This window comes from Drosophila erecta, unplaced genomic scaffold (genome assembly GCF_003286155.1).
Source record: "Drosophila erecta strain 14021-0224.00,06,07 unplaced genomic scaffold, DereRS2 tig00000092-arrow-pilon, whole genome shotgun sequence".
Lineage (NCBI taxonomy): Eukaryota > Metazoa > Arthropoda > Insecta > Diptera > Drosophilidae > Drosophila > Drosophila erecta.
The window spans coordinates 10,184,839-10,207,500 of NW_020825207.1; the positions used below are offsets into that span (position 1 = coordinate 10,184,839).

Genomic DNA, 22,662 nt, shown 5'->3' on the forward strand with positions numbered 1-22,662 from the left:
TGGGTAGAGGATTTAGCTCGTGGCGGTGAAAGGTCGAGGTGTCATCGTCCTTTATCCTTATCCCGTTTCCCAATTCGAGTGTCAACAATAAACAAATTTGTTTTACATTCCCCCTTCAGACCCACCCCCCGTACCCACAATCCTTTTTTTATTTTTATTTATTTATTTCGCTGCAGGACACACAACCCTCGAGGAGTCGTCGTCCTGGCAATCATGCCATTTTCCCCACCGACTTGTGTCTTTTTTACTATTATTGTTATTATTGTTTCATTTCGGGGAGCCGGCCGTGTAAATGTTTCTGTTGCCGATGGGCCGGGCTTTTGGCCCTGTCAAATTGCTGTCAACATTTCCAGCCAGTTCCAGTTTAATAATGTAAAAGTTTTCCTTCACCTTCTCACTCACTTCCCGGCTTGTCTCCACTCGGCTTTATTCCCGAAACTGTTGTCAATCGTGGGGCAGATAAACTTGGGATTTGTTGCACACAAAACTTTTTCGTTCTTGTTAATTAAACTTGAATGTGTGCGTGTGTCGGCGGTTTCCACGGGTAATAGAACCGGAAAATGCGCCAAAAAAGTAGCGACATCTAATGAGATTGCGGGCTCGCTCGATCTAATGGAGTTTATCCCACACACAATTGTCTGGTGTCATTTGAGTTCTTAAATCGAAGAAGTTTGCCTTAATTTAAGCCTGATTGTTAGGATCTGCTACTGCTAATGTACAAGAAGACTTTGCAAATTTGTGATATTATTATAGTCCTTAACTTTTTACTGAGATATTTGTACCCTTAGAATGGGTTCAAGTTTTTACTTACAAGTATTTCTCATCGCCTAATTGCTTCCTCATTTCCACCTCCCTTTCTGCTGTAATTGGAGTTTTCTCTCTTTTATTTTACTTGCTAATTGGATCAAATCAACAAAATCCTATCACCTCATCACTCTTTCAACCCCCGTTGCTCTTTTAATTCCCACTCAAGAGCTCAAGAGACTCACTGCCATCACTCAAAGAGAGCAACAACCCTTCGTTTGGCTTTTCTCTTTCTCCGCCGGCTTATAAGAAAGCACTTCCGGTTCTTGGAGTTGCCAGGAAGCCTTCTACAATGCAAAAATTCTTGGCTTTGATTTGTGCGCTTGACTTCGCACTTGGAATCGGATTCGTATTCGGTTTCCGTTTCCCCACCCACTCTTAACCCTCATTTTCCCTGGGGGGTTGCTTGTGCTAAGCTTACGTCATCAACACCATCGGCGGGCCTTTCTGAATGCCAGTGAGTCATCCCACCCCCTCTAGAGTCCAGTGCACCACTATCCGATTTCAGTCCGCCCACGTAATTGCTTCCTGCAGATTTTCGGACATCGGAGCGTGCATAATTAAGCGCCTTTGGATTGTATTTTGGGCCACTTAAAAATGTCAGACGGAAGCAAGTGGGTTGAAGGCGAAGCCTCAGGCAAACACCTGTCAAGTTTTTTCCAGCCCTACCGTTTCCATTGCAGCGCCCTCTGGCGACGGCCGGCCGAATCACACACGACGAATGGGGGTTTCGAGGGGGCTTTTGCACACCCCCCGCTGACAATTTTGCCAATCAAACTTTGGGCGGTCTGCCGGTGACACAAGCTAGAAAACTCCTTTGAATCGACAAGGTGGGCAATCGATAGATTTTCACCGGCCCCTGCGTATTTATTGGCATTATATTTATAAATGCCGCAATGCCAGACCCAACTGCCAAGTGGCTTCCTGTATATCACAGGGATGTATGCACTGAGGGAAAACTTTTTAGCTCACAGTATATTCATCACAATTGAAGTGGACTTTATTAGTATATGCACCTTAATGAGAAATTCCAACCTGATTGGCAAATGGATAGATAACGCTTATAACATCTTATGCGACGATCCTCTGCTTATCATGGCTGTATATACTTGATCTCTTTATTAGGAAAACACTGTACTCAATCATTTTCCTCCGTGTTTGTGTGTGCGCCTAGATGGGCTGTCACTTTTTCGGTTTCCTAAGCAGCAGCAGCAATAACAGCAGTGGGAAAACCTCATGACAAATTCATTTGACTTACACAAGACTGAGCTCCTGTGGCTAGCCAACAACAAAAGGTTCCGTCAAGTGGGGGCGGCGGTAAATGGGCGGGGCAGGCTGGAGGGAAGGCTGGCAAGTTTGACCTTGGATTGGGGTAGGTGACCCAGCAGGGGGAAAATGGCGGAAAATACAGTGATATACGTTGAGCTGGGATAAACAGGCTGGATAAGAGGATTTGGGTGAACTTATGATGTGTTTTTCTTCAGAATCGATAAATATTTGAACCTTGAACGATGAAGGGATCGATTAACCGGAAAATGGAAAAGATGCCCAGAAAATGTGAGGATATTCTCTGGAATGTGGTGTTTTTTTCTTTGAAATCCTTAAAGGTGTGGATTCCCTCCACCAAAACACTTACTTATGGCCAGTGTGCCAGGCTAAGCCAGCATTCATTTGTCATGCTTATAAAATAATAAATTGACTTGCGTTTCGCAATAAATTCAATTGGTTGAGTGTGGTAAATGACGTGCCCCAGACCAGATATTGATTGAACTATCATTTGTGGCTGGACATATCCCCGGCCACAAAACAAGGCCCAAAACATGGCATAATTGACCATAAACCGTCCATCGGGCAATCAACTGCTCACCGCCTGCAGTTTTTAATCAACTTTAGCGAGGGAAAAGGTCTATCGTTGGCATAACTCAGTGGTCGGTCCTCGGCCATCGTTAGAGCAAGAACTTTGCCCATCGAGCAGATGCTGGCCTCTAATCGAACAAAAAGTCCGGGTTCGAGTTCCAAGTCCAAGTTGAGTAAACTACCCCGTGGAGAGTGCCGGACCCACCCAATGTCTTGGCAACCCCTGGTCCTCATTACAAATAAATATCTTTGACTATTTATAATGCCGCAGGGACCTCACCTTCGTCTCGAGTTCCCTGTCCATCCGACTGTTGTGCAAATTATGCAGATTAGAGGGTCAGTTCACAGCTGTCGACTCAGTGAGGTTCGGTACGGGCTGTCTGGCACCTGGATTGGATGGATAAAAGTGAAGGTAAGCAGCCTTAAGCTGCAGCCTCCTGTTGCCTTCGATTTACATAAGAATCGAATTTAATCTTTGGCCGCATAATTTGCCACAATTTATTGGTAAACGGGGCGGCCTCATTGAATCTAATTTGATGGTGTTCTCTGTGCCAAAAAGGCGCTCAAAATGAGTTCATAATAAGCTTATGTGGGTCACATGTGTTGGGCACGGCTGGTTAACTTTTTTATTTGGCGCCCGAAAGTGGGCCACAAACAAATGGAAAACGTTGCCAACTGTGGGTGTTTCTATTTCCATTTTTCCCTCCCCCCACGCTTTACTTTCATTGCCAGGAAACGTAGGCATTAATTTGTTTTACTTTTGCAACCTTATCAGTGGGTCGTAATTTGAATTGAGTTTTGACTGGTTTTTACAGTTTTTGGCCCGAAAACAGCAGAGGATCTGGCATAGAAATTGTATATGCCACTCTTATCGCAACGACCCTCTATCTCTCTTCAATATGTCAGCTCTAAACAATGGCTTTCCACTCGAAGCGTGAAATGTCAAAGGGGCCAAAAATGGGAAAGCTAAAAAAAAGGAAAGCCAATTTCCTGACATATCGCTCGGGCTGTTGGAAAACGCATTCTTAGCCTGTGTTCGACAAAGCGCAACAAACAAAAAAATATGGAGAAAGCCTGCAAACGCAATGCTTTGTTTTCGTCCACCGAGTGAAGTGCAGTGGTGTGAACGCATGTGTGCGGCTTGATTGTAGATAAATATGACAATAAAATAGTCATAGAGCAAGGGCCACTGCAACGCAACGTTGTCAGCTTAAAATAGCGAAAATATTGCGGTACAGTTGGCTCCAAAATGTGCGCTCTATGTGTGACGTGTGAAAGGGCTGACAGCGATGCAAGCGCAATTTGGCGCCATCTGTCGTTGGGGATAGTAAGCTGTTGTGGGCCATGGGTGGTGTTACGTAGGTGAGGTGGGGATGGGGCACAGTGGCTACAAGGGCAACGCACGTGATAAGCATATGAAATTTTATGGCAACTCTATTTGTAACTTTCACTGGCTGCACATGTGTGTGTGTGTGCGTGTGTGTGCTTGTGTGTGGGTTGCCAACAACTTTTGCTTTGAAGTTCGCCTGTCCCGCTCGCACATTCGACAGCCACGCCAGGATCTTGCGCCCACCACCCACTTTTTGTGTGTGCGCTGACTTGGAAAATACTTTTTGTGATAACATTTTATGGCTTGACAAGGCAGCAGCATCTCGAAAAAATAGAGTGGGAAAACTCAGAGTTTCTTGCAATTTTTCCTTAACGAAAGAATTATAAAAGAAATGGCTGCAACTCAGGATAAAAGGGGGGGAATGGCGGAAAAGGGGGCAAGGCTAATGGTTCCAGTGCAAGGCATCAATTTGCAATATGACAGCTGCCTATAAATAGCCAAATGACAATGCCAACTTTCGCATTTTCCATCCGACATTGATGGAAGTTTTCCCACCGAAGGTAAAATATTTCTATGTTGTCACTGCAAATCTGCAAAATAACTTATTCTTCTGAAGTATGGCAACTATTTGGCTTGATCATAGAACGTTGGCAATTCTTGAGAAACTATGAACATGGTACCCCTCGATATAAAAAATGTGCCAGCTAAATAAATGAGTGTTTCGTAACCTCTGAGCACTAACATTTAAGTGTTGCATATTTTAAAGCAACAGTGTCAACTTTAATGTCATTCACATTTGGATAAAACAATTGCGGTAGCTTACAACACTGGTAATTATATTTTAAAGACCATTCAAAGGGAATTCAAAACGCGAAATCAAGTGGAACTGGGCGGCGAAAAAGAAGCACGCGTGCTTATGAGGTCATTCAACAGTCATAAAGTGTTCGCTTTGTGGTTCCGCAGAGTCCCAAACAGACATTTGTCGCCCAGCATGCCCTCTCTGTCGCTCACTTTCTCCTTTCACCTCCCCTTTTATATCCGGCTTGTGTGTGTGTGTGTGCAAATGCATTTGTGTTTGTCATTGCCACTTAGCCTTATTAGTATGTGCAGCGGGCAACGGGCGACTGTTTGGCTGACAGTCGGTCTACCCTTTTTGGCCAAAGTGGCAATGAAGCTTGCCAAAAAGGATACACGGTGCACTGCACATGGCGCACACAGAATCGCACGCACACAAGCTCACTGCCCTCGCCTTGCAGCGTCATGTAAGCAACGCCAGAAAGGATGCAGCATTAAAATATATATACATATACATATACATACAATTTTGTGGAGCCTGGGACATCAGACAGCTGCGCAATAACTGTACATTAAAAGTCATTGCATTCATGATATTATTTTTTATGTATTTCCACCCAGCGCTCACCTCTCCCCATTTTTATGTGCGATTTTTTACGAATTTTTCCCCCTGTTAGAACTGAAATTTTTTCTCATTTGTTTGCCTGCCCACCGCTGCTCATCATTTGCCCCGCCGTTCTATTTGTTTATGTTGCAGGCCTCTGGGCGGCTGACACGCCTACAAACACTCACAAATAGCAGACACAACGAAACAAAAAAGTGCATTGTAAAAGTCCCTAAGCGGGCAAGCGCTAATGCTTTGTTGATGAACAAAATCTCTGAAAAAAAGGATAGCAAAATAAAAAACCGCACTGAGTGTGCTAAAAATATTCATAATATTTTTCAGTTAGACTCAACAGTTGGATTTTTTCGGCCCGAAGAGAAAAGTTCAACCACAGGCAGCTTAAATTGAAATAAGAAAACTTAAATGAAAATTGCCCATATGCATAATATCACTTTAAGTGACTCGGCACATTTTGGATTCCAAATTCTGTTTCTATTAGGCTCTGTAATTTAAGGCTTAGATGAAAGCAATTTCTGTCTTTAATTAAATGCCAACTATAACCTTTGGCCACACAATAAATTAAGCTCAAACGAAATCGTTTGACTAAAAATGACAAAAACTTTTCATTTACTTACAGGTGCGTTTATCTTGTAAAGAGAAAACTGCAGCCTAGGCAGAGCTTTAATAAATGAGTCCCGAAAATAAATGCTTGAACAATTTATTCAAGCTTAAAGTTATTTGACACTTGAAATGTAAAAAAATTATTGCAGGCCAATAAGCTGCCAGAGGCCAGCAACTTTGTCAAAACAGCAAAAGCAAATTAAATGCAATTCAATTTCTGAAATCAAATGTCTCCGAAATACAGTGTCCCCTATATACATATATAGTATATACGAATGCATATACAGATGTATATAGTGGAAAAGAAACACATGTTAGACAATCAAAAAGAAAGGAAACCGAAACAAGTTAACCACAAAACGGACAAGCAAGGACTTTTGGTGGTGTGAGGAACGTAGAGAAGGGACAATTTTCCACTTGCTGGGCTCCTTGGGTTTGCTTCGGTTTCCGCAAACACGGCAAAAGATGTTATCCTTTATCCTTTTTATTTTGCGAAAAATTCAATATTTTTCAAACAAACAACAACACCCAGAAGCAGGGGAACGCACATCGAAGGATAACATATTAAATTTGCCAACAGCAGCCAGCCAACAGGACTGGCAAAAGGACAATGCCATAAAGACAAGAAATCAATTTTTTCCTTGCGTAACGCTGAGCAGAGAAAACAATTTTCTAACAATAAAAAATTGCCCATGCGATCGAAGGACCCTCACACACTCACTTATGTGTTCTGGGTCCTTTAAAATCGAAAGCAACGGAAACATAGCCGGGTGTGTAGCAAATCATAAAAAACCGAAGGGAGAACGGCATGATGAAGGGGCTCTGTCAAGTCATAAAAAACAGGGGAGAGGCAATAAAATAGGGGGGAAATGAACCGAAAGATGGGCGAGGCCTTAGATATAGATCCTGGTCGAAGGACTCGAGATTAGTCGGCTGGCCAAAAGTGGAGACTCTAATTGAGGTGAAAAATCCCTGGGAAATCTCCTGGCTTCTCTCATTCAACTGTCACTGACAACTAACTTTTTCTGCTGCACATATGGATTTTCTCAAATTAAATTGCTGGTTGCGTAGTTTCAGGGCACCTTAGTAATCAGCAGTTAGTAATTAGATTACACATAACATTTTATTTTAGTTTTAAACATTGGACTGGAAGTGCACTCGAATCCCTTCAGCTTAAGGATGTTTATTTGCTGCTCACTTTCTCCGCTTTCTCCACATTGGTCACACATGTCTCCTTCAACTAATAACGAGCCTCATTTTGTGTAAATCGATAAAGTTGTAACATGGCAACATCAGTGGCAAAGAAAAAAGTTTATTTTTGTTAGCAGAAAAGTTTTCCTTCCGTTCGGCGGGGTAATATTATCGCATGTTGCAGTGCCGAGCGTGTTGACAATTGAATTATTTATGTGCCTTTGGGTCTGCGCGTCTCGAAGCGACTCTCTCGCTTCAGTCTGCTGGCCTTTTGTTTGCGCATTGATTGAATCCTTTCGATGTCCTGGACTCTCGCCCATTGTCGAGCCAGTCCAGCTGATATGCGCTTTATGCAGTTTATTGGCGATTACATTCACTCAAGAGCACCACAACGTCCAATCATTTCGTCCTGGTCCGAATCCTCGTCCTCGTCCTCGCCCACGTCCTCGTCCTCGTCCTGGTCTTGGCTTGGCTTTGCTCAACGTCCTGATGCCTTCAGTTTGATTGTCATCGTTTGTGGAAATTTGATAAGCGCTTTTTCTACTCGTGTGTGTACTTTCTCCCTTCCCCTTTCATCTCCACCTCCATCTCCATCTCCACCTCGTAGACACGTTTGTCCTCTGTGTGTGTTTGTTTGCCAGCGAAACTTTGCTTGTTCGTGTCAGGACTTGGATCTTTTTAATAATGCGGGTTATGTGATGGATTTATTAAAAGCGTGTCCTTATGTCTCCGTTTTCCGTTCTCCGTTCTCCATTCTCCGCCTGTGTTTGCCATAAACTTTCTCCTTGTCCATGGCTGAAAGCATCCCTTTTCAATTAGTTTGGCGCATTGAAATGTTTTAGCATGCCGGTATTGAATGTCAAGTGATCCATTGTATGGAAGCTTAAAGAGGAGCTCTTAAAAAAACAGTTCTTCCCTTATAAGTATGCCATAATAATTGCAAACGATGCCAACGAAGGCTCTGCTCGCCCTAAGGACAAAACACATATGGGCAATAAAATTTTTTATTCCCCAACAACAAGCAAATTTGACCGCAGCCACCCACATACACCCACAACCCGTTTTTATTTCTCATTTACGACCATGCAAATGTCTTCGAGCGCCGACGTCGACGGGCTTGGCGCCAAAAAGTCGGCAACATATGTCGGGCAACATGAAACGAAATCAATTTGCCTGCTCCCACGACCTTGGGGCCAGCCACCCCAAAAGGCCGGGTCCGAAAGGTAGCCGGTGCACCCACTTCTGCGGCTTGTTATTACGGCATGCGACTAAATTATTATGGGGGCTCGTTAATTTGCGGACACTGCGAACGTCCACAGAAAAGAAATCGCAAATAATCGCATTAAATGGGGCCACGCCCGCTGCGGCGAAAAGGGAAAATCGATTAAGCAGTCGCCACACACCGACCCCCCTCGTTGGCCTCCTTTCACATTACATTATGATGATTATTTTTATCGCCGCGTCACGCGATATTTTCCTGATGTCGCCGCCTTCTGCTCAAATGGCTTACAGCGCAGCTGAGGAAACGGAAACGCCACCGAAACGTGTGAGTGTATGAGGGTGTGTGTGTGTGTTGATGTGAGTGTATGTGTGGGGGGCCTAGGCAAACATTTGCCATATCTATGGCAGTGTATCCATGTCTGTGTAAGCTGTGTAAACGACGGCGCCCTGCAAATGACTGCAGTTAAAAAGTCATCAATGTCTGCCAAAAACGAAGCTCGCCATTAAATGTTGCCGCAGTTTATGCCAATCTCAGCCATTGCGTGTGTGTGTGTGTGTGTGTGTATCTATGTGAGTGCCGATTTCGCAGCGAGGATACGACGCAAGTCAAGTTGAGTTAAGTTGAGTCAAGTCAGGGCTTCGCACTTCAATTATTTGGCCTTTACCCCGGTTTTGTGATGGCTGTGTGTCAAAAAGTTGAAAAATGTGAATGCTTAAAATTTATTTCTATCATAAAAGTAGAAAGCGCGCATGGGGGTGAAAAACGAGCAAAGTCTGAAATACCGCAGCACGCTTTTAGGCTTAAAAAAATGCCTTTCAAGAGGGCTTTTCCAAAAATCCGCAAAAAAAGCACAAATAAGCGAACAAAACATTTCCATTGATGGTCATTGGAAAACTAGACAAAGCAATGAAAACAAATAAATTCCATTCAAATGCAAATGTTTTCTACTCAAAACTGGTTAACCATTGCACAATAATAATGTCCGCCGCTCACATTTCCTTGGGCTTAGCTAAATCCTCTAGTTAGATACAGCCAGCGCCGATCACGTCTTCTTTGCCCAGATTAATCGAATCGCTATAGGAAATCCCACTAACAGTGCCCGGTTAGCCCCTGCAATTTGTAAAGCGTCCTGGCCATGTGGTCAAATCATGGTAGGAAGAGCCTTCGGCTGGCTGGCCTGCAGAAAAAATCAATGTGCAACACACACACAAGCACGCACCGCAGCCTGTCCCAAGGGGTCCCTGTTCGGGCGCCATGGCGTGCATTATGTGGTCATACGTGTGTGCTTGTGTGTGTGTGTGTGTGTGTGCGCGCGTGTGTGTCGGCATGTGTACAAATAAACACGGCAATGCAAGCCGAACGGGGGCATGGCAGCCTGGGCTGTTGCCCCTGCAGGCTGCAGTCGGTTTACGTTTAATGCCCATATATATTGTTGCCTACTTTCGGGCACAGTGGCCAATGGCCTCCAGTTGCCCGTTTCGTGGCTCTCGGGCCACGTTCGTTTGCCACTTTTTTAAAGCCCTTTAAATGTGAGCAAACTTTTCCACGTGTGCTACCGGAATTCCCCGGCAAAGCGCTCGCTGTGGAGCAGGGGACGTTAGTTAAACGTATGCCGGGCAGAGTGGATGGAATGCGACTGGGTGGCATGGATGAGATGAGGGGCATGGCGTTATATGGTTTGTGTATTGAAAATTGGATTTTCAATTGGTTTGCAAAACGGAAATTAATTCGGGGGCGCAACGGAGCCGAAGCCCCGTAACCGGCAGGCGAAAATGAAGCAATGACGTCCACACCGATGATGGCGCCGCTGATGATGATGAGGATGGCGATGATGATGGGAGCGGAATGACCACTGGCATTGGGTGCTCCGGTGTTTGTGTGCAAAAATAATGTGAAAGTCTTTTGCCTTTTCCAGTGGCGCTCTCACCGTTTTATTATTATTTTTTTGTTTTTTTTATTTTATTTTCTTTCTGCACTCACTCCGTTGTGCACTTTAATTAAATTAAGTGAATTTCGAGGCTGATAAGCGCAAGGCAAATGCAATGAGCGAAAGAGGGATGGAAATGGGAAAGGGAAGGGAACTGGAGAGCAGGTTAAATGAGCAAATGAAACGAAAATACGGCAGTGAGATAGAGCCACTACCGAAATCAGAAATTGCCATTTGGCCAACTCAAGTATAGTTTCCCGGAAGAAAAAGAACCAAAAAATAAAGTTGGCAAAAGGCATAACACGACAGTAACAGCGCATCGTTTAGTAGAATTCCATTAACTGAGTGCACTTTTGTCCGTAAGGTAATCCACTCTAGAGAAGTACAGTTGTGCTCGCCATATTCTAGGCCACATTTTTCAATTAACACAAATCCCTCGAATGCAGTTACTCCCAAGATAATGGTTCACCGGGTCCTAAGTTGCTGGTTTACTATTAAAGCAACCGATTCAGATTGTCGCACTGGGCCAGTTTTATGCAGTGAAAGGGGGGCAGGGGGGCAATGAGAGGGAGGATCGTGTGGGGAATCTGTTGCAAATCCCAAAAGTATGCAACTGCAGTGGTGCGGTGTGGCCCGTCGAGTGAATGAATGAGTGAGGAAACGAACGCATGATTGAAAAAAAACATGGCCACAGAAAGTCGAGGCCCGTTCATTGTTTTCCCCCACACACACACACTCATGCGCACGCACACGCACACAAAGAGAGACAGGAGGGCCAGAAGGGATGCACTCGCATTCACATGGCTATTTGGCGCTGCATACTTTTAGGAGGAGTTCAGTGACTGCAGATACGGCCGGCTGCTGCCGTTGCCTTTTGTCTGAGGCGAATCGCTTAGCATGCGCCGCTGGTCGTCGCTGTCTACCTACCAACCCAAAAACAAAAAAAAAAAGTAACAAAAAGAAAAACACCACCCAACCACCTCGGCTTTTGGCCATTGTTTTGTACCGGGCTCGCAACACACACTTTTGCCGGCTCCTATGGCCAGCAAATATTGACCATTTGCCTTTTGCCAATTTGTTTGCATTTCAGGAAAATATTTTCATTTTCAATGCTCGTTCGCTCGCTCGACTCTGCCGGTTAGCCATATTGAAAATTAAACTGCAAACTAGTTGCAGTCGTGTGCTTGACTATGTGTGTGTGTGTGTGTGTGTGTGTGGAACATGGAAAATTGCCTTGATTTCCCAGGACATGCCTACGGTGAATTGTCATTTTTAATTTATTTTGTTGCCGGCATTTATACAATAAATATCTCAATGTGTCCACAGCGTTCGGCTCTCTCTCTCTCTCTCTTACCAATTCCCTATTCCTCTTTTCGTTTTGAGGCTTGGCTGTTGTTTGCAATTGCTTTTTGATTATCTCTATTTGCTGTTTGTGTTATTGAGCTACGTTCTGGCCATGGCCAAGTGAAAACAAATTGAGTTCTCCGTTAAGCGTCGAAAATAGTTTTCAACTATCTACTAGCTCCCGCTATTGGCCAACTCTTCCGCTCATGTGTGTGAGCTGGAGTGTTTGCGTGTGCATGTGTGTGTGGAATGCAAAGTGCCAAAGCTTGTAGTGCCGTTAGTTTGCATTAAATTTTTTGGCAACTGGCTCTTTCTCTCTCCCTCAGCCGTGCCGTTCAAAAATGGCCAAAAGCGGAGAGTGTCAGGAATTATGCTCGCCAGCGTTGTTGTTTTCCTGTTTTCTACATTTTTATTCGGCAACATTTTCCGCTTATGTTTTATGTAAAGCCTTAAATGGAGTTTGCACTGCACGATGTGGGAAGAAAATAAGGCTGAAAAGTTCGCAGGACATGCAATTTGTGTGTTCCAAAGTGGCTTATCATAAGTCCCACTCACTTGCTGGGAAATTGCAGCCAGTAACGCCCTCTAGAGTTTATGACAATGAAGAAAAAGCAATTTTTGGAATATTTTTTTTAACTACTTGCTGCTATTTAGAATGCTTACAAGATTATGCATGAAATGCAGATATATACCTATATTTTCACTTGCTTCCAAAATACTGAATTTATCGAAAGTTCGCTCAAGCAATACTAAACGTAATTTAAACCTTAAAGCCATAGCCATTCGCTTTCCCCCATATCATAGAAAGCCGCGCGAACATTTTTCATTCGTATTATACCAACTCTTTGTCTATTTTCGCAAGGGCTCTAGACGCGATCGCATTTTTTCTTCTTTTAATGCATACCAAAGTCGAACCACTAAACAGTTTTAAATTTGCATAAAAATCCGTTTTATTAACATTCAAAGGCGATTCCTATCGCCGCTAAATTGAAGAAAAGTAGCTAGAGTTGTTCGGAAAAAAAAGGGAAAAATGGGCGAAAGGAGTTCCGAGCAAACAGAGACCCTGAGGGAAAATGCCATGTAAATGCTCTCAGGGCAAAAGCTGTAGCTGTAGCTGGAGAAAAAAAAAAAAAAAAAAGTGTAAGAAAAATTCCTTTGCACTCAACAAAGAAGAAATAAATAACTTTCGAGTCAGATTAGCCAACTTGTCACGAAATGCAAAATGACATTTAATACCCAACGACTTGGACGAGGACGAGGACATGGACTTGAGTGCTCCCAGCTTGCAGCTCCCAGCACCCAGCTCCCAGTAGCTGATGGCCAACAGCTGCGTACCCAGAAGAGGGTTTAACTGGCGGGGCAAGGATGGCCAAGGAGCTGGGCTCCCAAGACGCATGTCGACCAAATGGCAATGCGATACGCGACGATATACATGACTGGACCTGACTTGCACTTGGCATGAAAACATGAGAAATTCCTTAGCCATTGGCCACCGCCATCCCGCTTGCGTTTGCTTTTCCACAATGGCATGCCAGAACGCTAGACGACAGGCGACATTGTTTCGAATGGCCTGGCAAAAGAAGAAAAATGGCTCTGAAATGCCATCACTGCCATCATGCCACCCGAAAAAGGATGAAAAAAAAGGGAGGAAAAATAGAAAAGGGGAGTAGGATAGCGAAAAAGTAATCATTGCAATTTAAAGCGGATAATCTGCATCAGACCAAAGCTGTGAAACAAGAAGCGTTGCGAAAAAAGGCGCCGAGTGCTCTAAAAAGGGTTCCACTTTCAGTTGCACAACGCGAACGCCGAACGTTCGCAATGCAAATATGCTGCGGCGCCCCCGTATTTTCCCCCCATTTTCCGCACCTCCTGCGTGCGTGAGTGGACACCATTTGCAATTTTCGCACTCGCTTTTCCGCTCTCCCTCGCTCGAGTTCGTTCCTTTTTTTTTCGCACGCCCAAGGAGCGAGGCAGTCATGCAGATTACAATCGAAATGACATGAAAATGTTTAGTGTGGCGTGTGGAAGGAAAAAATGGGGTGGGGGCACAAAAAAAATGAAATCGCGGTGGCAATGTCAAGCGGCAGCAGCAAGAAAGTGTTGCATATCTACGGGCGCCAGCCACAAGAAAGAAATTGCCCCGGGAAATGGGAAAGTGGAGGTGGAAAGTGGCAAGCGCTTGGCACTCAGAGATAATGTCTGTCCTACAGCCGACGGAGCATCTCTCCTGGACTGTAAGAATAATGTCTTATTTGATTGTGGCCAGCAAATGCAATTTAAATTTGCTTCCACAGCCCTTGAAAGAGCGGCTGAAAGGCAATCGGGGGAATGGGGGGAATGGTTAAAACGAATGCCAAATCGATTTATAGATTCATCAATAACGTAACCCTCCGCTTATGCACACTGATAATTCAGTTAGCAATTATGTAGGTAACATGACCAGATGGCCATCAGGGCGCAATTAACCCAGTTAGGAGGGCAACAAGTGAGCTATTTGAAAAAAATTACATTATCCTTTCCCCTTTATATCGAATTAAAGCTACAAAATAGAGGTGTACAGATACAGATACAAGAACGGTGACTGTTGTTGAATAAACTCAATCCAAGCATTAAATTACTGCCAATGGCGCCAATAAGCACAAACAAATATGCCAAAGTGTATTCCTGTTTGTGTGTTCTGAAAGTCCTGGCAGTTGCTGATTGAAAGTTTCGCACAGAAGGATGGATAAAAATATTTGCTTGTCGTCAATAAATATTCTGTGCTGTATTTATTGATCAAAATTGCGAGACAACAATGCGAAGCATTTCGTTGGCTAACCAAATATTTACCCATCGAATGATGGGAGTATACAAAGTATTTGGCAATTAATTAGCCTAATTTATGGCTTTGCAACGAGTGACAACAAGTGAAACATAGTTTTAAGTTTATTAAAAACTTGCTCTATCCTCGCCTCGCATTTGTCAATATGCTAGCAAATTATTTCGAAAATCATAACAAAGCAAATAAAAATAAACACAAATGTTGTTCGGCAACAATTATTTCTGAGTTAGCGCCAGTTGTTGGGCGCCATAAATCTTGTACAGTTTTCGGGGCGTCATAAATTGCAAATGCCATCAACAGCAGTGGCAACGCCAGGAAAAAAGGGAAAGAACACGAAAGGAAACCGAAAACGAGTTGGCATTTCCCTGCAACAATTGCCGTCCCTGTCTTCTCGTCCTGATCCTGCTATTGCTGTCCTCGTCTGACCGGGCCAAACAATCAATTTATGCACACACAATTTTCGTCTTTTACATATAAATTTCGAATTTTTTGTATCCCCTTTTACACTCATTTTGCTGGTCGCCTTGCTGTATGCAAATATTTGTTAACTTCATTTGCTCTGAATTAAATATAATTTACATGCATATTTGTTTGCCCGGTTTGGCCTGCCCTTGTTTCGGTGGAAAATCCGTTTTCCACATGCCATGTTGCATGCATCATGGTGGCCCCTTCTCTTCGATCCCTTGGTCATTATAATTATTGTTGACATTTCAGCTTAAAATGGAGAGTGAGCCGCGTTAATACGGCGCCACAATTACACGTGCTAATGAAGTGAAATTTTACTTTTCGCAATTAAAAACGAATTTCGATCGCGCATACAGCCCGAAAATATGTTTGGAAAAATACGATGCCATGTTTCATGAACATTTCGGTCTCCAGATTTTCCCTGAAGCAGAATTGCAATGGGCTTTGCATGCAGTTAATTGGTTTGGCTTTATTTTTGGGGCTGGGTAAAATGTGTTGACAGCACGAACATAAAGTTATTCAGGACTCTGAGTCATGCCAAGGATAACACAAATTACATGGGAGCAAGTTTACTACAGGCAGTGTAACTCCCCTAAAATGGCTCGCTATTATAACAACTTCGATGGGAAACGCGATTGCATTACACAAGTTCGCGATAGTGTTAATAACACATTACGTCAGTTCTTTTACAGCATTGGATACTGTAAGCATTATCCAGCAAATACATATAAATGATACATTTATTTGTTGCACTTCACCATTATTTAAGCAATTAAATAACTAACTAGAGCAATAAAATCAAATGAAACTGTGTTTGCTCTTGCAAATCGAACCGGAAAGGACTCCGGCATTAAGGTTAAGCACAACAATTTGTGTTAATCAACACCGGACCCGCAACCAGGAGTAAATGGCATTAACATAAATTTGTTTCTAGTAATTTATTTAGTGCGACAAAAGCACTTCCTGGGCAACACGCTTACTAAATTGCCACTGCCAGCAATCGAAACTGAATTATGGCCAACTGCCGATGTGGATGGCCCACAGATTTAACCCCCAGCTGGCTGTCAGTCGGGGGAAATTTATGAAGCACTCTCTCTCCTAATATATACATATTATGTGTACATAAAACGCTGACTGACTAGGTAGTGAAAAAATTTGCTAAGCATTTCCTTTGAATTTTCTTGCAGGGCCGCTGTAATCGTGATAAACCGCCGTGCAAATACTTTCATCCACCACAGCATCTGAAGGATCAGTTATTGATAAATGGACGCAATCATTTGGCCCTCAAGAATGCACTGATGCAACAGATGGGCATCGCGCCCGGTCAGCCGGTCATATCCGGCCAAGTGCCAGCCGTGGTAAGTGCCGCTCTAATACTTTAATTGAATCCCCCGTTTCCCTGCCTTTCCACTGGCCTTCAGTCCGAAAATATGAATATTTATAAGCGAGCTCCTCCTCCTCCACCACGACCATGAATATCCAAAATACCAAACAGAGTAGAAAAAGAAAAATCGAGAAATTCAAAGTGCGCGAAAATGAGTCAAAGAGTGAGAAAGAGGAATGTTTTATTCATGCAGAGGGGGAATATTCCGCTTTATAACAAATCGAAAATTAATTCTCAAATAATTTGCGACATGGTTTTTGTGGATTTGCAGCTAAACGACAGTCATCATTAGGGCGAGGGTTTTTATTTATTTGTACTTTTTGCTGGGTTCCTGGGTGCTGAGTGGGTAGAGACGAGATGGGCAAAGAGTGCCCATGTTGATTGTTGAAAAATGCATGAATTTTCATTAGAGCCGGGGCTTGGGGTTCAAAAAGGTTTACGAGTGCGTGCCAGGCATAATTTGTGCCCAGGGGTCAGTTAATGGGCAGTGTGAAGCCTTCAATGGGGTGTCGAATCATGGCTTTCGGATGGGGATAGGCCATAAATAAAACAGATTTAAAAGAGGACTTCATTATAGCTGGCTGGAATGCCTGATAGATGTTTTACGAGGCACGGACTGCTGAGCCTGAAAAAGTTGGTTTTAATATATTCATCACTTATATTAACTTGATAGAGATCGATTAAGCAACCTCGACATTATCCACTTCCAAACCTCTGAGCCTTTAATGAGTTCTGATGAATGCTACTAATGGCCTAATGACCGACTACCCTCTTGCAGGCAACAAACCCCTATCTGACCGGCATTCCGGCCAACACGTACAGTCCGTACTACACAACGGGACACCTGGTGCCCACCTTGCTGGGTCCGGATCCCGTGACCTCCCAACTGGGACCCGTGGTGCCCCAAACAGTGCAGGTGGCCCAGCAGAAAATACCACGTTCCGACAGATTAGAGGTGAGTTTCGGTCTGATGCCGGCGACTATATATATATCTCGATATATGTTTATGTATCCAATGAAGTCAATTTAACGCGATTTTTTTACGCTTACCTTGTGTTTATTAAATTAACGAAAGTTTTTTACGTTCCTATGTTTCCTTTCGTGGCATGTATTTATGTATTTATATTTCTAATTAGAATTAATATTAAACTACGTATACAAATATTGCGAACTAAAAAACGAAAACATTGTACAGAGTTTTGAGTTCTTTTGAGTTTGCCAAAAGATCAAGCTGAAATTGCGACCAAAATCCACTGTATAATTCGCCAATAACCCGAAAATGATTCGACGTTTTGACACACATTCGTATTTGTCTAACACCGCCAAATTGAAACCAAATATAAAGACACCCAATCTCGATGTTCTCTTCTCTTCTTTTCATTTCCTTACATCTTTATTATCTATACAATATTATCGAATTAGTACGGATCGATAAATGAGTCGATCGCACAATATTGCAGTTTGGCCTAGCAGCTGCTTTTCAGAAGCTTTATTAGGAAGCTTACGAGCCCTGTAAATAGACCAAGAAAACTAAATTGCAGAATTCTTTGCACATCAATTTCTGATTTCACCCTTACTTTCCCGTTTTTCTATAGTTATTTTCATTTCCTGTTTAAGCCGATGGGAGGCTCGTTTTTCATTCCATACTCCAGACCCCATATAGAGTTTTAGAAATTCCCCTTGGGCCCTAAGTAAAAATCATCGTAGATGTGGAGTTAAAGAGTAGCAGCGTTTTTCGTACTCCCTTGAGGATATTTTTAGTACCATAGAGTTGGTAGACGTTTAGTCATTGATTTCAAGATTTTTCTTTAAATTTTCAAGCTATTTATTTACTTTGAATCAGCAGACACCGAAATACTCTCTACAAACAGTCCACCCCGAGCTCCCCGTAACGTCTTCGTATATTTGTTTACTCCTGATTTTGAATAATCCTTGCATTCTCGTTGTTCCTTTTTGTTATGTTTGTGCTACGTGTTCCTCTTGTGTTTTCTCGTACTCAAAAGTGCACCAACTTAAAAATGCAAATTGAAAACTAATCGGCATGAAGCAAAAATAAAAAACAACACCCAAAAATAAACAAAAGCAATACCAATTCCAAGGGGCAAGTACAACAGCAAAAAAAAAGCATAATCAAAAAAAATCCTAACACAAATAAAACCAAAATTTGAAATGCATCTGTATCGGCTCTAACCACTAAACTAAAAAAAACTTGCCTACCATTTGACTTGGAACAAATCGAAAATATATATATATACTTTTGCGCAAATAGTTAACTTTTCTTTTGATGAAAACTAAAACGTAAACTAAAAGTTTAAAACGAAACAAAAGAAATGAACTTGTTACTGAATATCCTTCCATTATTTCCAAAAACCACACTCCACACACACACACACACATACACCTCTCCGCCTATAAAACACACACACTCCAAACCGAAAAACACCACTGAACCACTCTGAACCACAACTGCTGCCACTTTTGCTATCCGCTGCCAACGCCCGCCAACCAATCAACTGATACCGATACCAAAACCGATACCGATGTGCGCTGCAACCACGAAAATCGATGCAACGAATCGATAAATATATACCACCTGATAATGATATAACCGATATGTAATGCCCATCCCAAAAACCAAAAACGCAATAATAATATTGAAATACCCAACGATGATCATCGAAATGCGGGCGTCGTGTTGTGTGTGTGTTTGCGATCGATGGCGATAATTGCGATGAATCCGATTGCTAATGCGATAATGCGATAATGCGATTACGATAACGATAACGATAACGAATCCGAATCCGATTGCAAGTCCAGGTGTGCCGCGAATTCCTGCGCGGCGCCTGCAAACGGGCGGAATCCGAGTGCCGGTTCGCCCATCCGCAGGAGAGCGTCGCCAGGCACGACGACGGCTCGATAACGGTTTGCATGGACGCCGTGAAGGGCAGGTGCGCACGCGACCCCTGCCGCTACTTCCATCCCCCCCTGCACCTACAGGCACAATTAAAAGCGGCCCAAACACGCGCCACCGCTGTCGCTGCTGCAGCTGCGGTATGGCTATATACTATATATTTTTCTATACTTTTCGAACCTTCTCCTTGCGTTTGCGTTCGATCAACCTTAGCCCAGTACTCTTGATTTCCTTGATTTTCGTTTGCGTTCTTTGTGCTGCCTAAATATCTTATGATTTCCTTTATTTTTCACTTACCTGCGAAAGTGTCTTTTATGTTTGAACATGTTTGCAATGGCGTTGACTTCACAAATTGCTTCTTAAAATATACCAACTGGTTCTTAGATTACTTTAGCCCAATCAATCTAATGGCGTACCTTTGAAAGCCAAATTTTAAAAAACAGTTTGTGAAGTAGGCGCCCAACTAGCGTTTTCTGTTTATGTTTTCCAAATAACCTCAACAGAGAAATACAACACAGAATTTTACTCCTGCACTAACACGCCACACGAATATATAAATATATTTCTATCTATATATATCCTGTATATATCTAGCGATAGATGACCTTAGGCCATCCTGCTTAGTTCAAAATAGTTGATTGAATTTGCTTTAATTTCATGCCAAATTCGCTGTTCGTTCGATTCCATTCGAAAATCTCTTCCCATATATACTCGTATATATATTTATATATACATATATGGATTTAAAGCAAATTTAATTAGAAGTTAATGCCGCATGCAAACAATTTAATTAACTTTATGCAAACACACACGCCCTCACATATAAAATCTGTTTACAAATAACTGTTATTCCCCCAAAAGCTGCAAAAATGTGTGTAATCGTACAATTTGTAAAACACAAATTATGCTATTTATTTATGCTGCATATTCAATGGCATTGCCAATGGTTATGCAATAAACGCTTTAGCGAAATTCGAACTCGTCCCCCGATAATATTGAAAAATTCAAATCAATGAACCAAATAATTCTGCCTAAAATCAACGTAGACTCGAAAGTTTCCATAAATCCTTTACAGATTCCGTGTTACTTATTAGTGATCATACTAGAATATAATATATATCTAGCAGTAATTATATGTAAAGGAACATAGGAAAAATTATCAATCAAAATCATTTCTAAATTATCTGAAATCACTTAGATCATTCTATAAAATGACAGTGACATATAGTACGAATAGCCCATAAAAATATTTGACTGAAGTCAGTGTAGAGGCAGCAAATATAATTTTATGGCTAATTGAAAACTCATTTGGCTGAACCTAATTATGTTTGTCCAAGGCAAATGAAATGTTCAACAATCATTTGGTGAGACACCATTCAAACAGGGTGTATAGCGTCATTTAGATGTTAATTTTGTTTGTAGATCAATAAATAATTATATTTTTTAAGTACGCGCCCCAGACAGAAACAAACAAACAGCGAGGGTAGATGGAAGAGCATAATCCTGCCAGGAGTTGGAAAAAATTGAGGGAATGGGTATGGGGCCGAAAATATCCGGCAACACGGGAAATATGTTGAAGCTCACATAAAACACGCCATAAATGTTGATTTTCGTTGGGCCAAAATTAACATTTATTACAACGCGTTAAAACTTTGAGCACGCAGGAGCAGGTCGAGCAGGGAAAATGCGGAGGAAAAGCGGGAAAGCAGGAAAGCGGGAAAGCGGAAAAGCGAGGCAGCCGGGCCAACACATGCACATATGGGCACGTACGTGGTACGTATCCGTGTTTCCCGGCTGCGTGTCCTATGCGCCGTACTTAATTCGCGACTTAATTGCTTTCTGCTGGAAATTTATTTGACGCAACAAACAACAACGTTGTCCTTGTTGGCCAGGCTGGAATCGCGAGTGGAAGAGACGGGATACGGAGGGATACGGAGGGGCGGTGAAAATGACACACATAATTGCAGCATAATATCGCATAAAGTGAAAAATTGTTGCAGCATTTTAGGCGTAATTCAATCGAGGCTCTCCTCGTCGAGCGGAAGGGCAGGACAAACGTGATTATTGTATGAAAATGTCCTTTGATACGTTCCCGAAAGCACACACCATCCAGGCACATATGCTGACATACCCTCCCATCCATTCTGCCACTTTCTGAGCCGATAATTGTATTTATGGGTGCTCGTTTAATGTGATTACAGGCCTGGTAAAAATGGGAATTAAACGCTTACCTTATTGCACCTGTCTGCCATGTTTTTTTATCGTGTGTTATTTTGATCTGCCGCAAAATCAAATTTAACCGTGGGTTCCCTATAGAAGTATAGAATACATTATGGACGGCATAGTTAGTTCATTAGTTATCTAATAATTACCAAATATACACGACCGATGCAATGCGGCTGTTTCATTTCAGAACCATTTCCAATTCTTTTAATACATCTCATTGTTAAATACCCTTACGTAGACCTGTTCAAGGTAACATATCTTATAGCCTTATATTATATTCTCTGTATAAACAAAAAAATTGCTCAGCATGCTAAGTAAATTGATTTCATCGAACTATAATCGTTGTACTTTGGTCGATACTTTGGTCGAAGTGCGACTTTATAGAACTCCAATATCTATAATATACTCACCCTAAGTGTACCCTTCAAAATCCACATACTGTTAGCTGATTATCCCCGCCCCTTATCGAGTTATTTATTGTTATATATACTTACATATATATCCAAATCTAGCCAACAGACGCTACAAAACCACACCACAAAAACACAACAATTTTCCTCTGCATATATGATTTTCCTATATTATTTCCCTGTGTTATTGTTGCTGTCGTTGATAAGCGTTTAAGTTTTGTTTATTATGATTGCTGTTTGGCATTCTGGGTCACCAAAACGTCCCCCATATGTCAGCAAGCAAAGAGGTTAAAAAAAGGCCCATATCGATGGGGGATCTCCCCTCGACGTCGATGGCGAATATGCCACCTGCCGCAACGAACGACCACACAGAACTATAATCCCGGCATGTAAGCGTGACAAGAGCATCTCGGCCAAGAAAAAAGGCCGGAGGAAAAGTGAAATTGAAGGGGAATCGTTTGACGGCAGGACAGCAGGACAGCAGGACGGAAGACCCCCTCTTTTTTCTCACCGAGCTGACCAAAAATGTAAATGTCAACCTGTACAGGGCACAGATACGTGTACGTATACGGACACAGTAACGGACAAGGATACGGACACGGACATGGACGACATGGATTAGTCCGGGCCGGATAACGTTTGAACCGGAAAATTAACTAAAAGCAGAGATTTCCATGCCAATGAATTGTCCAGCGGAGTCTGCTGGGCCAGCCCGCTGGTTTTTTATGGACTCGACCCCGATACACACAT

General features: G+C 42.6%; 1 protein-coding gene across 10 annotated transcripts in view; it reads left to right on the plus strand.

The window, feature by feature from the left end:
* LOC6548040 (muscleblind-like protein 2) overlaps positions 1-22,662 on the plus strand; it is a 115,354-nt gene that overhangs the window by 72,847 nt on the left and 19,845 nt on the right. For 8 of the 10 annotated variants that reach the window (XR_001448460.2, XM_015156284.2, XM_015156281.2 and 5 more), the window contains exons 3-4: positions 16,169-16,339; positions 17,144-17,320. Coding sequence is in view for 9 of the 10 variants with exons in the window: in XM_015156284.2 (XP_015011770.1) it covers positions 16,169-16,339; positions 17,144-17,320 (348 nt within the window). In the remaining variant the exon portion in view is untranslated. Of the gene's footprint in view, positions 1-16,168; positions 16,340-17,143; positions 17,321-19,182; positions 19,417-22,662 lie in introns of all 10 variants that reach the window. The other 2 variants (XM_015156280.2, XM_026980224.1) reach the window with 1 other exon arrangement.